Here is a 22,712-nt window from a genome sequence, read left to right as displayed (position 1 = left end):
ATGTGCATTTATTTAGCGACGTGAGCGGTGTGGTCAGCATGTAACCCTTCGATGTGTGCAGATTTGTAATGTGGAATACTTATCCAACCCTTCAGATGTGGAAACACTGAAGGGTTAGAGCCTATGGGGAGCGCAATAGGCAGCGAATTTGGACCAGCTGTCCCTTTTGCCACCAATGTGGTGCGGCACATTGTGAGTCTGTTCAACCTGCAGATTCTAGAACGAGCTCTATGTGAGAGTTTGTGCGTACACTGCTGTTCCTCTGCTTGCCCCTGGGGCTGGTGACCGTGTGAGTGTTTAACATCTCAAGAACACTGAAGTTCACTGATGCATGAGTGAGATTTGAAGACGGGGGGGACTCAGAAAGAGACACTCAGATGTAGGCGACAGATTTTAAAATAGTAAAAAACGGTTCCTGTACCTGTTGACTCACCTTAGTCCATGGGTGTGCCTTGATCTGAGGGAACTTAAACTCAGTGTAGTTGGGATTCATCTCTCTGATCTGCTCCCGAGTGGGAGTGCCGAGAACCTGGGGAGACACGGAGACAGAGGAACCGTTTTCCCATTTCCCATGTACATTTGAAGTATCAGGTGTGTACTTAGTACAAAACAGAAGTTAATCACTCATTTCATGAGTTACAATACCACCAGGGTTGTTCTTAATTCAGAATATGGGAATTCACTCCCATTCAACTCATCCGTTGAAATTCTAGTTGGATTGGCCACACCCCACAGGATGTAGAATTTGAGTGACAGGAAATATAATTTAATTCAGTGCAATTCAAAAAAGTTCCACTCAGTCATAGAACATGGGAGTTTCATTAACTTTGACAGGTCACACGTCCAGATAGCAAAGAATATATCACTTTGCTTTGGAAACAATGTTCATACTCTTTTAACCTTAGTGCTTAGAATAGCAAATTATATATTTCCAACAACCATTTCATTTGTTTAGCTTCTTTTTGAATGCTCTAGGGTCAACTTGAGGGATAAATTCTGGGAAATGTACTTATAACTTATTAATCACTTTTTTGTATCTTCAAATATTCGCATGCAGGTTTTGTTCTGCTTGATCATTCATTTTAAGAGTGTGTCCTGAAAATGATTTGTTTCATCAATATTTTATATGCCACTATATAACAAATATTTTATGTTTTATGTACAATATGTACACTGAACAAAAATATAAACGCAACATGATAAAATTTACAGTTCATAAGGAAATAAGTCAATTTAAATAAATAAATTAGGCCCTAATCTATGGATTTCACATGAATGGGAATACAAATATGCATCTGTTGCTTACATTAAAAGAAAAGGTTGGGAAGTGGATCAGAAAACCAGTCAGTGTCTGTGACCACCATTTAACTTATGCACACATCTCATGCACACATCTCCTTCACATAGTTGGCTTTTGATTGTGGCCTGTGGAATGTTGTCCCACTCCTCTACAATGGATGTGCGAAGTTGCTGGATATTGGTGAGAACTGGAATGAGTGGTCATACACGTTGATCCGGAGCATCCCAAACATGCTCAATGGGTGACATGTCTGGTGAGTATGCAGGCCATGGAAGAACTGGGACATTTTCAGTATCCAGGAATTGTGTACAGATCCTTGCAACATGGGGCCATGCCTTATCATGATGAAACATGAGGTGATGGCTGCAGATGAATGGCACAACAATGGGCCTCAAGATCTCGTCACGGTATCTCTGTGCATTCTTTTGGGTGACGGTCCGGCTTACCGTCTGTCTGTTGACATTTGAAGGCAGGTGTTTTTACCTTGATGATCTCCACCAGCTGATCCACCCCACTGTCACCGGGAAAAATGGGTTGCCCTAGCAACAGTTCTGCTAGAACGCAGCCAGCGGACCATACATCTGCAGAGGATGGAGAAATACTGTAAGGACTCACACACACAGACACTAGTAGTGGAAGTGTATATATGCTGGAGGTGTAGTCAGTGTAAGGTGTTAGTAGTGGGAGGTGTAGTGGGAGGTGTAGTCAGTGTAAGGTGTTAGTAGTGGGAGGTGTAGTCAGTGTAAGGTGTTAGTAGTGGGAGGTGTAGTCAGTGTTAGTAGTGTAAGCGTACCTATGCTGGAGGTGTAGTCAGTGGCCCCAAAGATGAGCTCGGGCGCTCTGTAGTACCGTGAGCAGATGTAGGACACATTGGGCTCACCACGGACCAGCTGCTTCGCACTGCCAAAGATAACCAAGGAAGGAAGGAAGGAAGGAAGGAAGGAAGGCAGGCAGGCAGGCAGGCAGGAAAGTTGGTGGGTAAGGACGGTCAAAAGGAGGATTTGAGACTTGAAACTGCTTTTTATTTTATGTATACCAGTTAGTAGTTTCCTCAATTCCTCTCAAAGGAAAAAGGGATGGAGGAAGCAAGGTAACGAAGCCAGTAACATTTTCAGACACAGCTTCAAACACAGCCCCAACCTAGTCCATCACATAAAAAAATGATTACTAGAACTCAGGCCCAGACCACGGCAAATTGCTGTTGTGTGAGCCTGAGGGGCTTTGTCCATTCTAGAAATTATATTCTATGAGCTGGGCTAGGTTGGGTCTATGTCTGAAAACATTACTAGCTGTCAAATCCTTGCTTCCTCCATCAATATGGCTCCATTGTATTTCAATGTTCCAGCCCACCTGCCAAAGTCACAGAGCTTGAGCACGGCTGTCTCCGGGTCCAGCAGCAGGTTCTGGGGCTTGATGTCCCGATGGCAGATCCCAAAGGAATGGATGTAGGCTAAGCTCCGGAAGAGCTGGTACATGTACATCTGCAGAGAGAGATGTGGACACAGACAACTTAGTACATGCGCTAAGCTAGCTACACATAGTGACATGGGTGGTAGGCCTATAGAGTAGAGGCAATTCAGGCTCCCTCGTATTCAATGGGCTAAAAATAACAGCATGCCAGTGTTCAAATCCCCCAGAAAGCCCCAGCTAGCGGTCCCTGGCTCAGACTCCAGTCCAGCCCTTTGTTTATGCCACTACTTCCACTTCCTTAAGTGGCAAGCTGGAAAGGCAGAGACGGCAGGGGCGCTATAATAAGGCCGCTGACGCCATCTCAACTGGCCGCTGCACGATGACGCAGGACAGCATGGTGAGGAGGACGGGAGGGAAATGCCCAAAGGAGTCTGTCTGCCTGGCCAGACACACAACCATCCCTCCACCACACACTGCGTGGGACTATTCTGTTGGTTCTACAGTACCGGGCAAACACTTCTATTATTATCCCTTTTTCTGGATTGGAGGTTACAGTCTTGTCCCATCGGTGCAACTTCCGTACGGACTTGGGATCGGCGAAGGTCGATAGCCATGCGTCCTCCGAAACACGACCCCGCCAAGCCGCATTGCTTCTTGACACACTGCACACTTAACCCAAAAGCACCAATGTGTCAGAGGAAACACCCTACAGCTGGCGACCGGTCAGCGTGCATGCACTCGGCCCGCCACAAGGAGCCGCTAGAGCGCGATGGGACAAGGACATCCCGGCCAGCCAACCAACTGGGCCAATTGTGCGCCCCCTCGTGTCTCCCGGTCGTGGCCGGCCGCGACAAAGCCTGGGATCGAACACGGGTCTGTAGTGACGCCTCTCGCTCTGCGATGCAGTGCGTTAGACTGCTGCGCCAGTTGGGAGGCCCTATACGGGGCAAACTAAAGAGCAGCTCAAGTATTTGACGTTTGCATTTGACCGAGGTCTACCACATGTTGCATCTAAGGCAGTGTTTCTCAACTCCAGTCCCCAAACAATACACATTTTATTAAAGGCCTGGACAAGATCATCGGATTCAACTTGTCAACTAATCACCAAGCCCTCTGAGTTGAATCGGGTGTTTTTGTCCTGGGCTATAACAAAAATGTTTGATGTTGGGTGCTCGAGTTGAGAAACACTGTTCTAAATGAACATACAGAGAGTAGTATCTTGATGAAGCGATAGACTCGAGGGGGTCTTACCTTCACATAGACCATGGGGAGGGTCTGCTTGGCTCGGCTGTAGTGTCTAGCCACTCTGTACACAGTCTCAGGAACGTAGTCCAGAACCAGGTTGAGATACACCTCGTCCTTCTGTAACACACACACACACACGGAGACATTTAGAGTATGAGTCAGACTAGGGACAGTGGGCTGAGGAGGTTAGAAGCATGTATCAATTCCTTTGGAGTGATCACAATGTAACATGGTTCTTGTTCATTAGGCACCAAACGGAAGAAAATGGACTGAAATGCTGAGGGGTTACCTGGACCAAAAACAAAGGCTAATTTTCATATTCCGTTGCAAAACACATTTTCCATTGTATGCCTAATGAAAACGACCTAGGCCTCGCTGTGTGACTAAGCAGGCCAAACAGACAGTGAGAGAGAGAAAAGAAGGAAAACAGTTACTGTATGATCTGGCAGAGACACACAAGCTAGACTTAACATCAAGGGAGTCAGATATTTTAATTTTTTTGGCAGGGCAACAGAGGAACAGATGACTGTTCTAGTGAGGGCAATGGGATATCACACTTTCTCTATGAATCTGTCCCTGCAGATGTCTTCAATGAACCACTAAAAGAATGATCACATTTACAGTGTATAATACATTAAGAACAGCGTCCTAATATTGAGTTGCGTGCCCTCCCCAGCCCTCCCTTTTGCCCTCAGAACAGCCTCAATTTGCCGGGGCATGTACTCTACAAGGTGTCAAAAGTGTGCCAGCATCCCTGTGGAACATGTTGACTCCAATGCTTCCCACAGTTGTGTCAAGTTGGCTTGATGTCTTTTGGGTGTTGGACCATTCTTTATACACATAGGAAACTGTTGAGCATGAAAAACCCAGCACTGTTGCCGTTCTTGACACAAACTGGTGCGCCTGTCAATTACTACCATACCCCGTTCAAATCCCCCGTTTGTCTTGCCAATTCACCCTCTGAACGTCACAATTACACTCATAACTCATTCTTCAACAGGTCTCCTCTCCATCTACACTGATTGAAGTTGATTTAACAAGTAAGGGATCATAGCGTTCACCTGGATTCCCCTAGTCAGTCTATGAAATGGAAAGAGCAGGTGTTCTAAAATGTTTTGTATACATTTGAAGTCGGAAGTTTACATACACTTAGGTTGGAGTCATTAAAACTTGTTTTTCAACCACTCCACAAATGACTTGCTAACAAACTATAGTTTTGGCATGTCGGTTAGTACATCTACCTTGAGCATGACAAGTAATTTGTAACTGTTTACAGATTATTTCACTGTATCACAATTCCAGTGGGTCAGAAGTTCACATACACTAAATTGACTGCCATTAAACAGCTTGGAAAATTCCAGAAAATGAGGTCATGGCTTTAGAAGCTTCTGATAGGCTAATTGACATCATTTGAGTCAATTGAAGTTGTACCTGTGGATGTATTTCAAGGCCTACCATCAAACTCAGAGCATCTTTGCTTGACATCATGGGAAAATCAAAAGAAATCTGCCAAGACCTCTGGTTCATCCTTGGGAGCAATTTCCAAACGCCTGAAGGTACCACGTTCATCTGTACAAACAATAGTACCCAAGTATAAACACCATGGGACCACGCAGCTGTCATACCGCTCAGGAAGGAGAATGGGTTCTGTTTCCTAGAGATGAACGTACTTTGGTGCGAAAAGTGCAAATCAATCCCAGAACAGCAGCAAAGGACCTTGTGAAGATGCTGGAGGAAACAGGTACAAAAGTATCTATATCCACAGTAAAACGATCCTATATTGAAAAACAAAGCCAGACTATGGTTTGCAACTGCACATGGGGACAAAGATCATACTTTTGAGAAAAGTCCTCTGGTCTGATGAAACAAAAATAGAACTGTTTGGCCATAATGACCATCGTTATGTTTGGAGGAAAAGGGAGGCTTGCAAGCCGAAGAACACCATCCCAACCATGAAGCACGGGGGTGGCAGCATCAGGTTGTGGGGGTGCTTTGCTGCAGGAGGGACTGGTGCACTTCACAAAATAGATGGCATCATGAGTGAGGAAAATTATGTGGATATATTGAAGCAACATCTCAAAACATCATTCAGGAAGTTAAAGCTTGGTCGCAAATGGGTCTTCCAAATGGACAATGACCCCAAGCATACTTCCAAAGGTGTGACAAAATGGCTTAAAGACAGCACAGTCAAGGTATTGGAGTGGCCATCACAAAGCCCTGACCTCAATCCTATAGAACATTTCTGGGCAGAACTGAAAAAGTGTGTGAGAGCAAGGAGGCCTACAAACCTGACTCAGTTACACCAGCGCTGTCAGGAGGAATGGGCCAAAATTCACCCAACTTATTGTGGGAAGCTTGTGGAAGGCTTTCTGAAATGTTTGACCCAAGTTAAACAATTTAAAAAGGCAATGCTACCAAATACTAATTAAGTGTATGTAAACGTCTGACCCACTGGGAATGTGATGAAAGAAATAAAAGCTGAAAAAAAGAATTCTCTATTATTCTGACATTTCACATTCTTAAAATAAAGTGGTGATCCTAACTGACCTAAGACAGGGAATTTGTACTCGGATTAAACGTCAGGAATTGTGAAAAACTGAGTTGAAATGTATTTGGCTAAGGTGTATGTAAACTTCCGACTTCAACTGTATATGTTTTAAACTGTATATCATCTGTTCCTACCACACAGGAAATTAAAGTCAGCCTTAAGTCTTCTCAAGACACAGTCAGTCAGTCACACACACACACAGAGAGAAAGACACACAAAACAAAAAAAACAGACACTTCCTGATAGAGCAATGCTCTAAAATAAGCCCCACACAAAGGATGACTCACTCTCCTGCCTGCCTCACTACGGCAACAGCAGCCCCTAAATTACACCTCTGATTGGCTCATCGGCTCACACAAAAGGCAGGTGATTGGATACTTCCCTTGTTCCCTTCTGACCATGTAAATAGCTGATTGGTTTGACAGCAACAGGTAGTGACTGCTTGACTGCTCAGTGCTCTGCCCCAAGTGACAGTGTGTGGTCTCCTTCTGTCTATTTTCTGCATTTGCCAGCATTCGCTAAATAAACTCGGAAAAACATAGTTTTCTTTTTTTAGATGGGGTATGTCGTTTATGTACCAATTTGTGCCATGGCTGCATGTGTCTAAATGAGATGTTGTTTTCCAGAGTCTCACTAGAAGCCTTGTATATGCTTATAAATGACGCAAAGCTGTGCTTCACCAATCAAGAGGAAAGGCAAATCTGTTTCAACCAGACCACTTAGGACCCTGATTAACCATTAGATGGTGGGAATTAAACAGTATACAAGATGCAAATCTGTGTATTTTGCAGAATGGTACAGTTAAGCAATAAAGCCCCAAGGAGGTGTGGTATAAGAGCTGTTCGTAGGCACGACGCAATGCGGAGCCCTTAGCCGTGATATATTGACACTATAACACAAACCACCGAGGTGCCTTATTGCTATTATGAACTGGTTCCCAACGTAATTAGAGCAGTAAAAACACATGATAAAGCACGGCTTTCAAACAATCAGCATTCAGGGCTCAAACCAGCCAGTTAAAAAAATTATAATAATCTGTTGCATGTCCTAATGAGCACCATCCTGTTGAGGCAACCCTCTCTATGGAACGACAGTGACTGCCCTTCCACAGCAGATAGTCTCATGTGTCTATGAAGTCACAGTCAGAGGGGAAAGGGCAAGCAGGGACGCAGATCAGTGTACAGCCCTCCAGACACTAGGTCCTGGTGTTCTGTCTGGCTAGGGCTAAAGGGCATACAGTCATGGGCCACATTTCAATAGTGTAAAGTGGATTCCTCTCCTAGTCCCCATTCAAAATAATATGCTGATAACTGTATAAATGTTGTTTTCTCCCATCACAAGAGGCGGCGAGGAGACGAAGCCCCTTGAGAAGCACCCGTGGTCAGCCAGAGCGAGGTAATCCCATCACTGGGCAAGGCAAGGAAGAATATGAGCCGGCTCTTTTTAAGGTAGAGCAGCAGCCTTTAGTCTGGTCACATAGCAGGCTCCGGTTTCCTCTGGCCCACATCCAGAGGCCAGACACCCAGTGTCAGCATGCCCACCCCACTGTGCCAGGGTGCAGGATCACATTACATTAACCACACACTACAGGTCATAGTGGCAGACTGGCTGACTGTCACTTTGTCTATGCAAATAGACCTACACTGCACACCACCATAGGCCACAATGTCAGTCTGCCTAGCCACAATGACCCAAATATCATTATGCACCACATGCCTTTCTTTTTAACAGGTTTTAATGCCCCAACCCTAATGTCCCCTTGTTCACGTATATCCCAGCTAGGGCTGTCCCTGACAAAAAAATAATATTGGTCGACCAAAGGTAGTTTGTTCCAATCGATTGGTCAACATTTTTAAAAATGTATTTTTCCATATATTGACACATCCTATGTGTTTTAATCAAATTAACTATATTCACTGAGCTTGTCTGATGCTTTAAGCCCACTGTTTGGTTAAATCATTAAGACACACAAATGACTAGAGGGAGTCCGACCGGCAATTGATTTGATTGTGCCGGGCTCAGACTTGCTGCGCAAAAAAAAAAGCAAGTGTCTCTCCTCCCTGCTGCAGCGACCACCACTGAACATCAAAGTGTTTATCGTGCTGTCCGTGTTGCTGAAGCTGCAATTTCTGACTGTAAAGTTGTTACCAAAATACCTCATTTGTTTAGGAAAAACATTCCCTATTCCCTCAACCCTTGCTCTCTTTACATGACACATGTATGTATTGCATGCACTTGACGAGAGACCTACTGGAATGGGACTAGTATTACTAGAGAAAGTTGGTTATGTAATTATTACTCCAGAATGTCCGTTATTCCAGAGGACGATTCAGACAGGATTAGTTATTTTCAAAACTGCCCGGTAATTATTATTTAGTTTTTAAAATAAATTGACAGTTATGACAGAAGCCTGGAGGTTTTTATTCTAGGCGTGAAGATAGTTTTTCAATATGTCCAGGTGATAGGGCCAAACTGATTACTCAAGCCTGGTTCCCAAGTTTCTAAACCATCATTAGGACATTTTAGTGATCCGCAGTACATCCTAAATGCACCCCCCCCCCCCCCAACCTCCAGATGTGCGCTAAACAGTGCAATTGCACTTGAGATGCATTTTAAGGCTATGGATGACAAAGTTATCATTTACAAATGTTTAGATCAGTTGCATGCTGCTTTGAGATCTATTAACAGCAAGGGTTGCATTAAATAGGCTTAATATTTTTTACTGATGCATTTGGAAATATTCAATTCATACGCACAAAAGATAAACAAAATAATTCACCGTGAAAGTTGATAGGCCATTCATATATAGCTTATGAACAGCACCTAGTTCAATTTATCCAATCAGTTTTCTTGCGCAACACCTGTCAAGCTCAAACATTTCTATCAAAACACAGGGATGTCGTTTCACACGGGACTAGTATTATCGCCAAAAAACAGTAGGTTATTCTGGCTGGAATTGTTACTCTCCTGCAATGTAAAAATTACTGATGGTAGATTCGGACGGGACTAAAATCACAGATATGGTGTTTTGTGCTCGACCTCCCCCAGTAAAACTAATCCAGTCCGAATAGGGCACAATGGGGCCTGATTTATAGCATATCATAATCACATCAATATATTGGTCATAAACTCTGAACACCGTAACAGCGAAATGGATTCAGAGGACACCCCAACCCAAGCACTCTGTCCTGCCACCTCAGGCAGCTCCGTCCAAGCTCTTGGCACCCCAATGGTGGAACCAGCTTCTCCCTGAAGCTAGGACAGCAGAGTCCCTGCCCATCTTCCGAAAGCACCTGAAACCTTACCTCTTAAACAGTATCTTAAATAATTCTCCTCCTCACCTCAATAACCCCACCTAAAAATAAAAACAATTATGCACTTGACCCCAACCCCCTTTCTAGCTCTTACTCTACTGACAGCTATGTTGAGGAAAAATTTACTTTCTATGCCTGTGATGTGTGGTTGTCCCACCTAGCCATCTTAAGATGACTGCACTAACTGTACAACGCTCTGGATAAGAGCATCTGCTAAATGACTAACATGTATATGACAAACTCGAAACAGGGGTATGTTTACTGGTTGCTGAGGAGATAAAGGGATAGTCCGATGTGTGGAATAAATTTGACAAGTTGTGGGAAAGCACTGGACATCAAGAAAAAGGTAAGGCGCAAGCGCTGCGTGCATGTTATGTCTGCAAAATAGACGCTGTATAGATTACAACATTATTTTTCTGACCGTTTGGAACAATGTAAACCGTAATTAATTTATAAGCGTAACCAGAGTCTTTTGTAACGTTTTTTTGTTAAGCCTTTATTACAGCAAAGACTAAAAACAGTCCGTTTAAGCTAATTAAATCAAGGCTCGCTTTACTTCATTTTAAAACTAAAATGCTTGACTGCATTTCAAATTATGAATGACTCGTATGCTGTGTGATGACATGAATGAATGAATGGACTGACTGATTGAAACAGTAGCCTATAAAAGTATTGAAATACAGGCCTAAGTAAGTTACGGTGTTAAGACTAAACAGGATGCGCTTTTTGACCTACAGCTCAGTCAGTGGTGGTTATACAAGGCTGCTATACTAAGCCTACCAATGATAAAGACATCACTTATGATCATAATAATAAGGCAAGCAAGAAAAAAAGAGCATTATAAAATAGTTACTCCGACAACTTGGAACAGTGTAAACAGTGAATAAATTATAAATAATGTCAGAGAGGATGTTAACAAAAAATCTAAAGTATAAAGCCTTTATTACAGAAATGCAAAGATTAAAAACAGCCGAATTTGTGAAAAGGTTTACTTGACATGTTGCATGAGCACGGAATCAGTAGGCTATTAAACACTCAAACAGGCAACTGAAGCAGGACCAGTCTTATTTCTGCAGATATACTGATGATTTATAAAGCCAGGCACATTTAACAGTTAGGCTATTGATTATAGACCTAATTAAGTTGGGGTTTCCTCTCTCCTCACCTTTCTGAGACAATAAAGTAAGGGCTGTTCTCTCATCTCCTAACTCTGCTGCTGCCTCCACCACATTCCAAGTTATCAACACCAATATGCTGGTTAACTTCGCTATTATGCACATAGTAACATGGTCAAGGAAAACGCGCCAATTCAACAGCACACTGATGTGTTTCCGAACCGCAGACAGCGACCACTATCCAATGCGGGAGAAAGCGCATTTGTTATAAAATAATAAATTTTTTATTTGTGTTGCACCATTGTTCTTATGTAATATAACCATATACAATTTCAGGAGCACATCTAAAAAGTGATGGACCGTGCCATCCCCATGACCTCCACAATGGATCAGTCGACTCAGACAGGCGCAAAATCAGTGTATTATACGCCATGATATATACAGTATCAGTCAAAAGTTTGGACACACCTACTCATTCAAGGGTTTTTCTTTAGTTTGACCATTTTCTACATTGTAGAATAATAGTGAAGACATCAAAACTATGAAATAACACATATGGAATCATGTAGTAACCAAAAAACTGTTAAACAAAAAAATATATTTGAGATTCCTCAAAGTAGCCACCATTTGCCTTGACAGCTTTGCACACTCTTGGAATTCTCTCAACCAGCTTCATGAGGTAGTCACCTGGAATGCATTTCAATTAACAGCTGTGCCTTGTTAAAAGTGAATTTGTGGAATTTTTTCCCTTCTTAATGCGTTTGAGCCAATCAGTTGTGTTGTGACAAGGTAGAGGTGGTATACAGAAGATAGCCCCTATTTGGTAAAAGACCAAGTCCATATTATGGCAAGAACAGCTCAAATAAGCAAAGAGAAACGACAGTCCATCATTACTTTAAGACATGAAAGTCAGTCAATCGGGAACATTTTAAGAACTTTGAAAGGTCCTTCAAGTGCAGTCGTAAAAACCATCAAGCGCTATGATGAAACTGGCTTTCATGAGGACCACCACAGGAAAGGAAGACCCAGAGTAACCTCTGCTGCAGAGGATAAGTTCATTAGTTACCAGCCTCAGAAATTACAGCCCAAATAAATGCTTCAGAGTTCAAGTAACAAGACACATCAACATCAACTGTTCAGAGGAGACTGCGTGAATCAGGCCTTAATGGTCGAATTGCTACAAAGAAACCACTACTAAAGGACCCAATAAGAAGGAGAGACTTGCTTGAGCCAAGAAACATCAGCAATGGACATTAGACTAGTGGAAATCTGTCCTTTGGTCTGATGAGTCCAAATTTGATATGCTTGGTTCCAACCGCCGGGTCTTTGTGAGACGCAGAGTAGTTGAACGGATGATCTCCACATGAGTGGTTCCCACCGTGACACAAGGAGGAGGTGGTGTAATGGTGCTTTGCTGGTGACACAGATTTTTTTTTTAGAATTCAAGGCACACTTAACCAGCATGGTTACCACAGCATTCTGCAGCAACACACCATCCCATCTAGTTTGTGCTTGCATCAGATGACCTGGGCTCCACAATCACCCAACCTCAACTCAATTGAGATGGTTTGGGATGAGTTGGACAGAGTGAAGGAAAAGCAACCAACAAGTGCTCAGCATATGTGGGAACTCTTTCAAGACAGTTGGAAAAGCATTCCAGGTGAGTACCTCATGAAACTGGTTGTGAGATTTCCAAGAGTGTGTAAAGCTGTCATCAAGGCAAAGGGTGGCAACTTTGAAGAATCTAAATGATATTTTGATTTATTTAACACTTTTTTGGTTACTACATGATTCCATATGTGTTATGTCATAGTTTTGATATCTTCCCTATTATTCTACAATTTAGAAAATTGTAGAATAAAAATGACCTCCTGCTGGAGGTCATTTTGCAGGGCTCTGGCAGTGCTCCTCCTTGCACAAAGGCGGAGGTAGCGGTCCTGCTGCTGGGTTGTTTCCCTCCTACGGCCTCCTCCACGTCTCCTGATGTACTGGCCTGTCTCCTGGTAGCGCCTCCATGCTCTGGACACTACGCTGACAGACACAGCAAACCTTCTTGCCACAGCTCGCATTGATGTGCCATCCTGGATGAGCTGCACTACCTGAGCCACTTGTGTGGGTTGTAGACTCCGTCTCATGCTACCACTAGAGTGAAAGCACCGCCAGCATTCAAAAGTGACCAAAACATCAGCCAGGAAGCATAGGAACTGAGAAGTGGTCTGTGGTCACCACCTGCAGAACCACTCCTTTATTGGGGGTGTCTTGCTAACAGCCTATAATTTCCACCTGTTGTCTATTCCATTTGCACAACAGCATGTGAAATTTATTGTCAATCAGTGTTGCTTCCTAAGTGGACAGTTTAATTTCACAGAAGTGTGATTGACTTGGAGTTACATTGTGTTGTTTAAGTGTTCCCTTTATTTTTTTGAGCAGTGTATATATATTTTTTGCTACTGCTTGACTAAAGAAATCTTGGTTGACCAACAGCCAATCGAACAAACAATTGACCAGACGACTAAATGGGGCTAGCTCTAATCCCAACAATATAAGAGTATAAACCTAAACAGCTTAAGTTAATATGAAAATCTTCACAATTGAAAGCCAAATAATATAAGTGGTAGAAACAGAAGTTCAGGAGCAACATTTAGCCTAACCAGTGTCAAACAAAAACTTGTTCAATAGTGAGTCTCCATCACCTGCAACAACACACAGAGACAGACGGACATACTGACGTATGAGCAGCAACCACCCACCTTGTCTCCACTGGAATAGAAGAAGTAGCGTAAACGCACTATGTTGCAGTGGTCCAGTTTCCTCATGATCTGCAGCTCCCGGTTCTGAGACGAGATGAGACATTGAGATAATCTGACAACCTGCGAGCATTAGACAAGTCAAACAGGCTAAAGAAGCTGCACTCTCCCAGACAGCATCTCTCCCAGAAGAAACTTTCCAGTGATTCTGGACAAGTTAGACAGGCTCTCTTAAATGAGTCTTAAAAGGCTTTTGAGGCGCATCTGATAGGGGCTGACAGATCCAGGGTTAGAGAAAATGGCTGTTCAGAGAGAGAGAGAGAGAGAGAGCGCGAGACAACATAACATGGAGCACATGGACTTCTCCTCCAAAGCACTCAGTGTTTCCCAAACAGCTCGTTGATTACCCCGCAGCCTACCAGCTCCACTTATTAGATCTAATCCAGTACTTGCACACCTGGTTCAACTGGTCAGCTGGTTGGTTAAATCAGGTGTGCTAGTATTAGATTAGATCAAACAAGTGGAATGGCAAGGGGTACTCGAGGAGAGGTTTGGGAAACAGCTAAAACACAACAATGGGTGTCCATCACACAGCTAGTGAAACATTCAAGGTAAGAATCTGAGAATTTCTAGACTGCGTTTGGCACCCTGTCACTGTTTTTAAATTAGAAGCCCACACATGGTTAATTTAGGCAAGCTACAACCGTCATAGATGTTTGTAAAACAGTGACAGCCATAACTGAATGGGGGTCAAATCACGTCAGTGAAATCTGAACAAGGAGCAAATTACCCACAGACACACATTATAAGCTATTTCAAACACTGGCACAGAGCAGCCACTGCAACACTTGTTTAACACAGTTACGTCAGTCATAATGTAGGCTACATGCAGTCCATTCATGATGACTGAGGAAATCCATGGGTTGAGTTTCCTTTAGGGTGTGACAATAGAAGAGATGAAGAACAACTCCATGCTTGAGCTAAAGCTGGAATAGAGAGGGACGAGACTCCGCCCCATTTCAGCTCCAACAGGAAGGGAAGTGTTCTCACAAGACATCACATCACTGGGGACAAGGGCATCATGCTCAGGCCGAGTTCCAGGATGATGAACCAAACGCCCATCAGTGTGGTACGGCAGGCAGTGCTAGACGATCACGAGAGAGCAGTCTCACAGCGGTAAGTGACCTGACTAACCTCCTAAAGTCTTTTCAGTCGAATGACAGTAGACATGTGAGCTCACATAAGCTACGGATAAAAGTAAGACATACAGTTGAAGTCGGAAGTTTACATACACTTAAGTTGGAGTCATTAAAAGTAGTTTTTCAAACACTCCACAAACTTCCTGTTAACAAACTATAGTTTTGGCAAGTCGGTTAGGACATCTACTTTGTGCATGACGCAAGTAATTTTTCCAACAACTGTTTACAGACAGATTATTTCACTTATAATTCACTGTATCACAATTCCAGCGGGTCAGACGTTTACATACACTAAAGTTGACTGTGCCTTTAAACAGCTTGGAAAATTCCAGAAAATGATGTCATGGCTTTAGAAGCTCTGATAGGCTAATTGACATCCTTTGAGTAAATCGGAGGTGTATCTGTGGATGTATTTCAAGGCCTACCTTCAAACTCAGTGCCTCTTTGCTTCACATCCTGGGAAAATCAAAACAAACCAGCCAAGACCTCAGAAAAAAAATTGTAGACCTCCACAAGTGGTTCATCCTTGGGAGAAATTTCCAAATGCCTGAAGGTACCACGTTCATCTGTACAAACAATAGTACGCAAGTATAAACACCATGGGACCACGCAGCCGTCATTCCGCTCAGGAAGGAGACGCGTTCTGTCTCCAAGAGATGAACGTACTTTGGTGCGAAAAGTGCAAATCAATCCCAGAACAGCAGCAAAGGACCTTGTGAAGATGCTGGAGGAAACAGGCACAAAAGTATCTATATCCACAGTAAAATGAGTTCTATATCGACATAACCTGAAAGGCCTCTCAGCAAGGAAGAAGCGACTGCTCCAAAACCGCCATAAAAAAGCCAGACTATGGTTTGCAACTGACAAAGATGGTACTTTTTGGAGAAATGTCCTCTGGTCTGATGAAACAAAAATAGAACTGTTTGGCCATAATGACCAAACAGTTATGTTTGGAGGAAAAAGGGGGAGGCTTGCAAGCCGAAGAACACCATCCCAAACGTGAAGCACGGGGGTGGCAGCATCATGTTGTGGGAGTGCTTTGCTGCAGAAGGGACAGGTGCACTTTACAAAATAGATGGGATCATGAGGATGGAAAATTATGTGAATATATTGAAGCAACATCTCAAGACATCAGTCAGGAAGTTAAAGCTTGGTCGCAAATGGGTCTTCCAAATGGACAATGACCCCAAGCATACTTCCAAAGTTGTGGCAAAATGGCTTAAGGACAACAAAGTCAAGGTATTGGAGTGGCCATCACAAAGCCCTGACCTCAATTCCATGGAAAATTTGTGGGCAGAACTGAAAAAAGTGTGTGCGAGCAAGGAGGCCTACAAACCTGACTCAGTTACACCAGCTCTGTCAGGAGGAATGGGCCAAAATTCACCCAACCGATTGTGTGAAGCTTGTGGAAGTCTACCCGAAACGTTTGACCCAAGTTAAACAATTTAAAGGCAATGCTACCAAATACTAATTGAGTGTATGTAAACTTCTGACCCACTGGGAATGTGATGAAAGAAATAAAAGCTGAAATAAATCACTCTACTATTATTCTGACATTTTACATTCTTAAAATAAAGTGGTGATCCTAACTGACCTAAGACAGGGAATTTTTACTAGGATGAAATGTCAGGAAAACTGAGTTGAAATGTATTTTTCTAAGGTGTATGTAAACTTCCGACTTCAACTGTATTGTAGAAAACACTTTTTGGGGGAAGAAAATCAACACTATTCCTTAAGAATTGCTTATTAAAATGTGAGACTCCAGTCAGGGATCTAGTTTCAGTGACGTCATACTGAACTGTCGTTACTCAAAAACGCACAGTGCAACAAGAAGTCCTAAAAATAAACTCTACGATGTAGTCGTCTCTGCAGTGAAATGGTCCTCACCTTGAACCTCTTGTCCTGCAGAACCTTCTTGATGGCTATTAGCTCCCCGGAGTCACACAGTTTAGCCTGGTAGACCACCCCAAACGAGCCGTTGCCGATGACCTTAGTGTCTGTATAGCTGACCTCCTGCGGCCGGTCGGGACCCTGGCCTGGGGTCGCTACCACCGTGGTCACCTTACTGCCATCTTTGTCTCCTGAGAGAGAGGGAGAGAAAGAAAAGAGAATAATCAATGTCACACAAGAGATACAGTATAGGACAACTCATTCAGCCACACACAATCTTTACACCAAGAAGCTCCTGTAACATTTCTCATCCTCTCTCATCACTGCATCTCTAGATGTAGGCTCAGACTGAAGCCTGTAAGCCAGAAATAGGAAGCTGTACTAACCCACTTTTTAGCAATGATTAATTTCCTAGGAGCAGGGGTACCCATGTTAACGGGCTCTGGCAGATACTGTAATGACAACAGCCTGAAAGTACAGTAGAAGGTTAAAGGTGTAGGCGTAAAGGTTGTGGTGAAATGAGGATGTAGTTTTAGTCTCAGATAGGGGAGGGTGCACTGCAAACGGGCTAAGCACTTTTCTAGTACGGTTCCTATTTTGATGAAACGCTGCAGGCAGCAAATGTTTCCCCACATAACAGCTCTAATTAAAACACCTGCACTTCGCCATCGCAACTTCTGACAACATGAAAATGGAGGTGTGAGTTGACAGACCAAGACGAACACTAACAACCGGTCCCAAATCGCCATTTACCCATCTCTTTGTTGTTTGCAGATCTGACTGGCTCTTCTAACCTACCGTTTATGGCTGACACCTGGGCATGGACCTCAACACAAACCCAAAGAGCACCAAACAATCCTAGATTGCACTGACTTTAGGACCACTATTGTTTTCACTATATATTTTACCTCCTGGTGATGTCATTCGGAAAACATAATGTTAACTTTCACTGCGGATGATACACAGCTGTACATTTCAATGAAATATGGTGAAGCCTCAAAATTGCCCTCCCTGGAAGCCTGTGTTTCAGCCATAAGGAAGTGAACGGCGGATTTTTAAAAACGTTTAAACTTGGACAAAACAGAGATGCAGGTTCTAGGTCCCAAGAAACAAAGAGATCTTCTGTTGGATCTGACAATTAATCTTGATGGTTGTACAGTCGTCTCAAATACAACTGAAGGACCTCGGCGTTACTCTGGACCCTGATCTCTCTTTTGACGAACATATCAAGACTATTTCAAGGGCAGCTTTTTCCCCCCATCTTCGTAACATTGCAAAAATCTGAAACTGTCTGTCCAAAAATGATGCAGAAAAGTTAATCCATGCTTTTATCACTTCTAGATTATACTACTGCAATGCTCTACTTTCCAGCTACCCGGATAAAGCACTAAATAAACTTCAGTTAGTGCTAAACACAGCTGCTACAATCTTGACTAGGACTAAAGAATTGTATCATATTACTCCAGTGCTAGCCTCTCTACACTGGCTTCCTGTCTCTTTATGTAGTGTTGTGTCGCTCCTGTGGTGATGTGTGTTTGTCCTATATTTATATAATATTTATTTTTATATCCCAGGCCCCTGTCCCCACAGGAGGCCTTCTGCCTTTTGGTAGGCCGTCATTGCAAATAAGAACGTTCTTAACTGACTTGCCTAGTTAAATAAAGGTTAAATAAAATACATTTATAAAAAAGGCTAGGGGTGATTTCAAGGTTTTACTGCTAACCTACAAAGCATTACATGGACTTGCTCCTACCCATCTCTCCGATTTGGTCCTGCCGAACATACCTACACGTACGCTACGGTCACAAGACGCAGGCCTCCTTATTGTCCTTAGAATTTCTAAGCAAACAGCTGGAGGCAGGGCTTTCTCCTATAGAGCTCAATTTTTATGAAATGGTCTGCCTATCCATGTGAGAGTCTTTATTGAAAACTCATCTCTTCGGTAGGTCCTATGATTGAGTGTAGTCTGGCCCAGGGGTGTGAAGGTGAACGGAAAGGAACTGGAGCAACGAACCACCCTTGCTGTCTCTGCCTGGCCGGCTCCCCTCTCTCCACAAGGATTCTGGCGCTCTTCCATCCCATCCCTAGGAGGGGTGCATCACTTGAGTGGGTTGAGTCACTGATGTGATCATCCTGTCCGGGTTTAGCGCCCCCCTCAAAATCGTGCCGGGGTGAGGGGGGATCTTCGTGGGCTATACTCAGCCTTGTCTCAGGGTAGTAACTTGGTGGTTTGAAGATATCCCTTTATTGGTGTGGGGGCTGTACTTTGGCAAAGTGGGTGGGGTTATATACTGCCTGGTTGGCCCTGTCCAGGGGTATCGTCAGAAGGGGCCACAGTGTCTCCCGACCCCTCCTGTCTCAGCCTCCAGTACTTATACTGCAATAGTTTGTGTGTCGGGAGGCTAGGATCAGTCTGTTATGTCTGGAGTATTTCTCCTGTCTTATCCGGTGTCCTGTGTGCATTTAAGTATGCTCCCTCTAATTCTCTTACTCACCCTCCCAGAGAACCTGAGCTCTGGGACCATGCCTCAGGACTACCTGACCTGATGACTCCTTGCTGTCCCCAGTCCACCTGGTCGTGCTGCTGCTCCAGTATTCTGCCTGTGGCTATGGAACCCTGAACTGTTCACCGGACGTGCTACCAGGTCCCGGACCTGCTGTTTTCGACAAGCTCTTTCTACCGCACCTGCTGTCTCGACCTCTGAATGCTCGGCTATGAAAAGCCAACTGACATTTACTCCCGAGTCGCTGACCTGTTGCACCCTCTACAACCACTGTGATGATGATTATTATTAGACCTTGCTGGTCATCTATGAACAGTTGAACATCTTGGCCATGTACTGTTACAATCTCATCCTGGCACAGCCAGAAGAGGACTGGCCACCCATCAGAGCCTGGTTCCTCTCTAGGTTTCTTCCTAGGTTCCTGTCTTTCTAGGGAGTTTCTCCTAGCCACCGTGCTTCTACATCTGCATTGCTTGCTGTTTAGGGTTTGAGGCTGGGTTTCTGTATAGCACTTTGTGACGTCGGCTGATGTAAAAAGGGCTTTATAAATACATTTGATTGATTGATTGATTGACTATAAGCTTTATCAATAGCAGTGTACGAACCTGTCAATCACAAAAGTACAAACTACTCTTCTACGAACTAAAATGTGGTTGGACGCTCTAAGAAGTGCATCATGAAGTCTACCACAATGCTGTTTCTGGAAATTGACAAGCCAAAACGACATTAATACAGCCTAAAACTGCAAGCAAACTCCACCAGCATGCCCCATCAGTAGTCATGCAACATTCCATTTGGCATGAAGAGAATGAAAGACAGCAGTGGCGAAGTACTCTGTAAAATGAATGATATGCTGAAGGAGTTTGATCTTCAAACATAATGAAGGAAAAAACAGATCTCACATGAACAGCTGGAGCTCTGTACATGAGTGACTTCACAGTCCCCCCTGCATAGGAATTAGCAACATGATAAATGGAGAAGATCTATTATTATTATTGAGCCTTTCTACGCCAGTGTTTGCAAGGAAGACACGCGGAGAAGTTTAAAATCCATTACTTGTTTGGAAAATATTAGGCCTGGGTATCCATTAGACACCAAACGGAATAAACAGAAAACACTCTGGAACAAGGAGGGACTACCTGGACGTGTTGAATAAGAAAAAAAGCCAAATTGCTTTCCTTGGCAAAATCTTTTAAAGCATTCCAGTTGTGAGTTCTAATGAACATGACCTTGGTCTGACAGCCACTCTCAACAATTTACTAGAGATCATTTATCATCTCAGATATTTTAAGGAACATAGGCGAGTTGGCTTGGTGGTTTGTTAAATAGAGGGGGATTCTTTTTTCCATTCACTTTAAAAATGGCCACACCATACTTTAAAGACATAGCTCTAGGCCTATATACTAGTGATTATACCTTGTAGGAGTGTTGGTGTAGCACTGACCTCTTAGCACCCTGCAATCTGTTTTACAACTAGCACTTACATATCTCTGTGGTGCGCACACACACACACACACACACACACACACACACACACACACACACACACACACACACACACACACACACACACACACACACAGAGTGCCCTAATGCCCCTCTAACAGTGACAGGGTCACCTGACCTCTGATACTACTGCCTTGGCTACTGCAGAGCCCTGACGAGGGATGAGACAGTGCAGCAGCAGAATTTCACAACAGGTCCAACACAGCTACGTCAGGGGATCCAGCACTGAACTCTGCACTCTCTCCAGCATTGCTACCGTCTGGGTCAGAAGTCAAGGGATAGAGGAAATACTAGTCAAACAAAATGTTAAATATACATGATCAATGTGCCAATCCTGTCTGAACACGCTGCATCTCTATAGGAACCCACTGAGCTCGTAATGTGGTAGAATATATGGGAATTTGGTCTCGGGGGTCGGACCACTCCAGGTCACACACTTCCTCCCTTTCTCTGCTGAGTAGCAGGAAAGTGAAGCAAAATGTCAGAGCTGCCAAAGCCTGACGGAGAAGGGCGGGACAGAGCAGAGACTTCTGCCAAATTAGGCATCCCCTCTTCCTCTGAACACACACAAAGAGAACAAGCACCTAACCGGAAGCCTGACACCATGTTACTACTGCAGGGGATGAAATTGTAATGAGGACAACGTTGATTATAATGATGATCTCTGACGTTAAAAATTGTGACAATCAGAGATTAGATTGAACTAGCCTTTTCATTATCCTAATGCGTTTGACAGTGTCTACCGTGAGTGACCATTGTTTATCCTCGAAATGTCAAAAGAGTCCCGACACCAGGGAGTAGGCCTCAACACCTCTCCCTGTGGTAAATCCTCGAACACCTCCCCGTACTCATCCCTAGGTCTGAAAGGAGAGACAGAGCAAAGCACATTAGAGCAAAAGGCCCTTAATGAAAATCCCTACCCTGACCGCTGCATCACGCCCTTGGCAGCTGTGCAATAATCCTATAGTCCATCTATCCATTGGCTGCTCTCTCTCAGCTTAGCACTGCATGAAGAAATTGGGTCTGATAGACTGGCCAATTGGATTCCTACCATAGAAAATAATTACTTGAACAGACATTCCTATTCAAGTCATGTTCTACGATGGGTGGGCCTGAGTGTGGAGTCAAATTGCCCTGGTCTGATGGGTCTTTTATCCCGTCGAGTAATTATATTCTATGGACCTGCCCCTGACAGTCTATCAATCCACTTTAGCCAGTCAGTCGTCACCACCATACCATCACTTTACTACTGTGCAGTATGTCACTGCAACAGCTGAGAGCCAGGAGTAAGACTAGAGCTGTGTTTGAATACCCATAATAACATGCTGTATACTAAATACTATTAGTTCATTTTAGTATACAGTAAACGAACGGTATCGTTTCAGTTGAGCGTACTAGAGCTTCGCCTGTCTACCGGAAGTTGGTGCTGTTGCTATGCAACCTCTTGCTAGCATAACAAATTACTAGCTAAAAATTTTACGATTTCGGTTGTGTTCGTAAATTCAATCTGGAGTGCCAGAATGCGCTCTGGGTGTTTGTGAATCCAGAGCGTTGTCTGATTGTCCGTTCATAAATTCGGAGCATTCAGAGCGCACACTGGACGCTCTGGTCGAGGAGAATGGTTGATCCGAGCGTTCAATGGCAGTCAAGCACCCAAGCTAACTAGCTAACGTTGGCTATCTACTTCCAGACACGAATGAGAGAACACCTCACTGACCATTTTACTCGCCCTAGCAGCGCTGGTTAGGCTGTTTTCATGTTATCTAGAGCATTGGTTACCAACTGTGCTGCTGGCAACAATTTAATTACGCTTTTTTTGCCGACACCGGCCATATTCAACAGGTGTTGAGCATTCATAAATTCATCAGTTATTCTGCGCGAGTGCACTCCGAAATTGGAGTAAATAGCCAGAATGAACAATGACTATACCCCTT

General features: G+C 43.7%; 1 protein-coding gene across 8 annotated transcripts in view; it reads right to left on the bottom strand.

The window, feature by feature from the left end:
- LOC120033312 (glycogen synthase kinase-3 beta) overlaps positions 1-22,712 on the bottom strand; it is a 42,790-nt gene that overhangs the window by 8,252 nt on the left and 11,826 nt on the right. For 2 of the 8 annotated variants that reach the window (XM_038979594.1, XM_038979597.1), the window contains exons 2-8: positions 16,766-16,959; positions 13,683-13,802; positions 3,962-4,072; positions 2,651-2,781; positions 2,094-2,200; positions 1,784-1,881; positions 422-529 (exon numbers count right to left, since the gene is read on the bottom strand). In XM_038979594.1, the coding sequence (XP_038835522.1) occupies positions 422-529; positions 1,784-1,881; positions 2,094-2,200; positions 2,651-2,781; positions 3,962-4,072; positions 13,683-13,802; positions 16,766-16,959 (869 nt within the window). The remainder of the gene's footprint in view (positions 1-421; positions 530-1,783; positions 1,882-2,093; positions 2,201-2,650; positions 2,782-3,961; positions 4,073-13,682; positions 13,803-16,765; positions 16,960-22,712) is intronic. The other 6 variants (XM_038979598.1, XM_038979596.1, XM_038979599.1 and 3 more) reach the window with 4 other exon arrangements.

The sequence above is a fragment of the Salvelinus namaycush genome, chromosome 40, assembly GCF_016432855.1.
Source record: "Salvelinus namaycush isolate Seneca chromosome 40, SaNama_1.0, whole genome shotgun sequence".
Lineage (NCBI taxonomy): Eukaryota > Metazoa > Chordata > Actinopteri > Salmoniformes > Salmonidae > Salvelinus > Salvelinus namaycush.
Note: the sequence above shows the minus strand (reverse complement) of the source record. Positions and strands in the feature narration are given on the sequence as shown.